The 5598-nt window shown below is 42.6% G+C and overlaps 1 protein-coding gene across 1 annotated transcript; it reads left to right on the top strand.

The window, feature by feature from the left end:
• The first annotated feature begins 6 nt into the window (after nt 1-6).
• LOC116670783 (G-protein coupled receptor 26) lies at nt 7-4439 on the top strand. The gene is made up of 3 exons (XM_032501459.1): nt 7-899; nt 1833-1946; nt 4062-4439. The coding sequence occupies exons 1-3, from the start codon at nt 232-234 to the stop codon at nt 4288-4290; spliced, it is 1011 nt and encodes a 336-aa protein (XP_032357350.1). The 5' UTR covers nt 7-231; the 3' UTR covers nt 4291-4439.
• Nucleotides 4440-5598: the final 1159 nt, after the last annotated feature.

Below are 5598 nucleotides of genomic sequence, written 5' to 3'. Positions count from 1 at the left end.
GAGATCGTCTCTAAGAATCCCCAAACATACTTCTTATCATGCTGGAATCCCCATCTTTGCTGGCTCGCGTACAGAGGCAATGTAGTGGAGAGAAAAAGGGGAACTCCACCGGAGGATAGATCTGGGGATGCATGGACGCGGCTATGGGTGATTAATGCCATGTTGTAGCAGCATAACAAGACTGGATATGCGCACAAAAAGTGGGGATAAGTGAGTTTCGGGGCCCACAGGATGGACACTGCGGAGGTGATTCTCTCTGTGTTGGTGGTTGTGATTATCTTAGTGTCCTTGCTATCCAACGTCCTGGTGCTGATCTGCTTTCTGTACAACCCGGAGATCCGCAAGCAGGTCCCCGGTCTTTTCAACCTCAACCTTACCTTTTGCAACTTGTTGCTGACTGTGTCCAACATGCCGCTTACTTTGGTGGGACTTGTCAGTAAGGCTCAGCCGGGAGGAGACGGCTTCTGCCAGATCGTGGGCTTCTTGGAGACATTCCTATCCACCAATTCGATGCTGAGCATGGCAGCTCTGAGCATCGACAGGTGGATCGCGGTGGTGTTCCCCCTGAGGTACCACTCTAAAATGCGCCATAAAGACGCAGCTTTTGTGCTTGGGTACACGTGGGCACACTCCATGTCCTTCTCCACAGTGGCCACCTGCCTCTCCTGGGTGGGATACCACCGGCTTTACGCGTCCTGCACCCTGTCCAACCCGAGAGCGAGCAGTCGGACCCAGTTTGTTATCTTCACCGTCTTTTTCCACTCCTTTACCTTCCTCCTGTCTTTAATAGTGCTGTGTGTCACTTACCTCAAAGTGCTTAAAGTGGCAAGGTTTCACTGTAAGAGGATTGACGTTATTACAATGCAAACTTTGGTGCTGCTGGTGGATATACACCCAAGGTGAGCTCCTAGAACTTATTATTCCTGTTGTATTGATCCTGCATGAGGCACCTCTTATTACCCTTATACCAATTTGCACTGTTGACTCACATTTGGAAAGCAAATAAGAACATTTCAAGAGTGTTCAGGATTTAGAAAATAGGCCAACATATTTTCATTGGGAGCACTTAGTGTAGTTGGAGCCAGTATTTATTTTAATATTGATTTGAAAGCCTGATATTTTTGCACTGATGTGTCTTCAGTATTCAGAGGGGGTGCACCATCTGATTCTATTGAAATGCCATCCAGAGTGATTGCTTTACCTCAGAAAAAAAATATAGTGTGTGTGTGTGTGTGTGTGTGTGTTTGTGAGAGAGAGAGAGAGAGAGAGAGAGAGAGAGAGAGAGAGAGAGATTTTTTTTTTTGATTTGCGTGTGGATGACTGGTTTATTGGTTCTGCAATATCTCTTTTGGCTCTATTTATTATTGAAGGAATACATGTTGTATTGATTTGGTAAAATAAAGTGTTTTTTTAAAAATCGAGAGAGAGAGAGAGAGAGAGAGAGAGAGAGAGAGAGAGAGAGAGATCTATCCATGGAAGTTTGGCTACATACTGTATTTTAGGTGCATGCTGGTGTACCAACTCCTGCCTGCGTTTACTGACCATTCCATTAAATATTAGTTGAAGTAGTGTGTCATCATTACATCCAAACCTTAGTGCACTCAGGTTCACACGCAAAGTGTTATGTAATTCCTATAGTGAGGATCAATACTTTGGCGTTACATCGGTGTCTTTGGGATAAATCAATTATTTTACCTCAGCTTAGCCTTATATGTATTTAACCCCTGCACAACAGAAATAAAGCAGATGTGCATATATTTCTAGAGACACTTTGTGGTCTTCCCTCACTTTGTCTCTCTGACACAAACCCAACTAACTCCTTGTGTTTCCAGTGTTCGCCAGCGTTGCCTGGAAGAGCAGAAGAGGAGACGACAAAGAGCGACAAGAAAGATCAGCACCTTCATCGGCACCTTCATGCTCTGCTTTGCTCCCTATGTGATTACAAGGTGAGACAGTCCCGTGCAGACCAAAAAGGAAAACCACACTGGCACACTGCGGCGTACGCAGCCCTTTTGTTCTGCTGGTATGCCCCAAACCTCCCTTCTCTACTCCTCTAACCCCCCCCATTCCTCCTCTCTCTGTCTCCTCTCTGCTCCCTCTCCACACCACGCCAGAGTTGGAACATGAGATTGGCTGATCTTGTGATAAGTAATATGCCTCTGCTTTGCTGTTGCTGCTGCATTAGCACTTTTCTCCTCAAGTTCGTTGGGTGCATCAGTTAGTTAGAAAAACACTTGCATCCATCCATCACTGGACAAAAAGAGGATGTCACATGAGGCTTTAGGGTGGAAGACACAAAAGTGATGTACGAGTGGACGTGTGAGAAGAAACACAAATAAAAATGTTTGAACTTGATACAATATAAAAAAAATACAGTGTGCAGGGAGAGAAAAGAAACCTAAGAAAGACTAGTTTGTTACCTCAATCAGCAAATACAGAAGTTAAAGACTTAAAGTGTTGGTTCTCTCAAATTAATTCTTTTTTCTGCCTTACTTTTAACCGTTTTCCACTGAAGAAATAGTTCCTGATTGTTCTAGGGATTACCCAAAGTAACAGGGACACTGTTTTTGGAAGAGGATGCTGTTGGAAAATTTGTTTTCAATGATATCAGCACCTTAAAAGGAAATCTATCCACCTTAATTGTATTTGGTCTGAGGCAGATATTTACATTTACCCATGGGTACCAGTTAGTCAGTCAGTCAAACATATCTGTGCCCCAAACCCATGCTACATACGGTATTTTAATGAGAAAAGGGTTACATTAATTACGACCCGCTCTTTTATTTAAAATGTACCCCTGCTCAGAAGAGGTACGTGGGATGTACATGGAGATTAGATGGTTTCTGGTAAAATATGAAATGTTCCAGAGAGATTTATCTTGTAAACATTGCCCATCAACATCTTTAATTGAAATTGATCATTTGGAAGGAGTTGGACTTTAAAAAAAAAAAAATGAAACCAGGTTGTCGTAAATAAAGTTAAGTCTTGAGTTTTTCATTGACTCAGAAAATGTTGTGTTATCAGTTAGCTGTCTGTAATAAAGGCCCATAGCAGCATTGTGCATGCCCTCATTCCACAAATGGCAGTTTACTAATTACAATCTGAATATATGTCACCAAAGGCTCCACCACTGCGTCTCTGATGCTCTTTTGTTGTCAGGGTCATCATGTGTATAGTAAAAGCCCCGCTGTGCGCTGTGGCAGCTGACTTACCTAACCTTCTGTTCGCTCTGGTGGTGTGGAGTTTGTGGGCAAATGCCAGTGATGGCTGCCGGCCCATGTAAGACCAGTGTTAATGTGCTGACAGAGCTTCATTGTGGACAAAGTAATCATACAGAGTGCAAGCACGAGGATTAGCATTTTTTAATACCATACATGACACCACATACAGTAAAATGTCTCATACTTGATAAAAAACCTGCACGAAAGCACCTATTTTATGTCTTACTGAGAATGGCTGAGATCACTTTGAGAAGCAAACAACAAGCAAAGCGCATTATGTGCCCCTTTAAATTAAACGTGCATTGTTTTCTAGTACAGAAGAGTATTTTTTCTCCACACTGCTGAAAGAACTCACTATCATATGCCCTTTACGGTTTCTGCTTAGCCTTCTGTCTAATACTGTATTCAATAACAATCAGAACTAATTGGCTTGTTTCCAGACACTTAATACTGCTTAGACAGGTCTGATTTTATTCTTCTGGTAGCTCTGCCTTTCCTTTATGCTGCTGGTTGCAAATGAGAAATAAGATGAAAAGTTGCCTCACGCTGTAAATGTGCGTGAGAGAAAGATGGGGGATTTTACATTTAGTTTTACTTGACAGATACCTACATTTTAACTTTAACTTAACATAAGTACTTACTTAGATAACTCTATACAAAAATAAGCCGTAGTTCTTTTCATAACTAGTAGAAGCACTCTTCTCTCAGTGATTTAAAAAAATGTTATGGGCTACAATGTCTTGTAAATATATTTCTATTTCTGAATAATAAGCTTAAGGCTTTTCCAGCATGTTGACTTGCCTCACCCTCTCACAACCCTCTCTTTATGCTTGCCTGCAGGATTGTGGAGTTATTTCCAGCGGTGCCTATCAACCCCCACTGGGGAATTGTCTCCAAGTGCTTAGCTTACAGCAAGGCGGCCTCCGACCCCTTTGTGTACTCCCTGCTCCGACGCCAGTACAAGAAGACTTGCACTGACATCATCAACAGGCTGCTGAAGCGTAGCTCTTTGAATACATCCGGGCGCAGGCACGAGAACCAAGTCAACAGCATAGCGCCCGCAGAGTGACAGGGAGTGGACTGATACACTCTGAGGGTTGACCCGGCAACTGTTAGGGAAATATGAGACTGATTTAAAGTCGATGAAGAGGAGAACAAATATCGGATGTTTCCGTCCACACCTGCTTGAATTTGGTCTGACATGCCAAAATAAAAAGACTACATACAAGGGCAAATCCCTGCACAGGAATACCACTGTGCTTTCATACTGAGTCCCCAGAGCAGCAGATCAGTGCAGTGTACTTGTGAGGACCTTTGGCAATTCTGCAGATTTCACATCCACCTGGAGACACAGATGTGTTCCGCCAAGAAGAACAGCCAGTTCATAGCCTCATTATTCCAACTAGCGTAGCTTTCTGTCTGATGTAAGATGCAGTATACTGAGTTTGTTTTACATAACTGTGGTAAATGCTCATTATATTTAAGAAAAAAGGATAGGTGATGACTCTACTGTATGTCTGTTTTAGTCTGTGCCAAGTGTTTGCAAGTGACAAGTTGATACGTTCACATTGTATGTAGCACTGAAAACTAGTCTAGCTTGAGAGAAAACTTGACAAAACTTGACAGTCCCCAAATTGTATCACAGATGAAAACATACAGCAGACAGTGCCGCTGCACATGCCGTCTCGGGTTTTTCGGACATGATGGGGTAAAACACACCCACAAATGAACACATTTATTTTTGTAGTACATTGCCTTGTAGTGTATAAGGGCCAACGAAGGGGAAAAAAGCAAGATTATGTATTTTTCTGTGTTTCATGTGCGTAAACACATTATTTGTGCTTTCAGCACTCATTTTGGAGGACCCGGCCAAGAAGAGTTCTAACAGAAAAACAGGCCATCAAACCAGCTGCCTTTGCTGTCACGACTGACATGTGCCCCTCAGGTTGTTAAGTCAAGTGGAGCGTGATTGACTGTACTTGGCTGGGTGTATACTAGCAGAGAGGAGTAACCCGTGGAGACTGCTTCATGCTTTCTCACACATTTGGGAAAGATGGACAGGAAAAGACAATGTACATTCAAATCAATTCAATTCAATTCAATCTATAATTTACAAAGACCATAAAATTCCAGTAATTCCCCCAAAAGCAAGCATTTAGGTTGGTTCCACAGGAGAGGAGCCTGGTAGCTGAAGGCTCTGGCTCCCATTCTATTTTTAGAAAACTAGGAACCACAAGTAACTTTGCATTCTGGGAGAGCAATGCTCTAGTGGGACAATAAGGTACTATGAGCTCTTCAAGAGATGATGGTGCTTGACCATTTAGAGCTTTAGGTCAGGAAAAGGATTTTAAATTCAATCCTGGATTTTACAGGAAGC

The sequence above is a fragment of the Etheostoma spectabile genome, chromosome 21 (genome assembly GCF_008692095.1).
Source record: "Etheostoma spectabile isolate EspeVRDwgs_2016 chromosome 21, UIUC_Espe_1.0, whole genome shotgun sequence".
Lineage (NCBI taxonomy): Eukaryota > Metazoa > Chordata > Actinopteri > Perciformes > Percidae > Etheostoma > Etheostoma spectabile.
The sequence above is the reverse complement of the archived record's forward strand: the minus strand, read 5'-3'. Positions and strand labels throughout refer to the sequence as shown.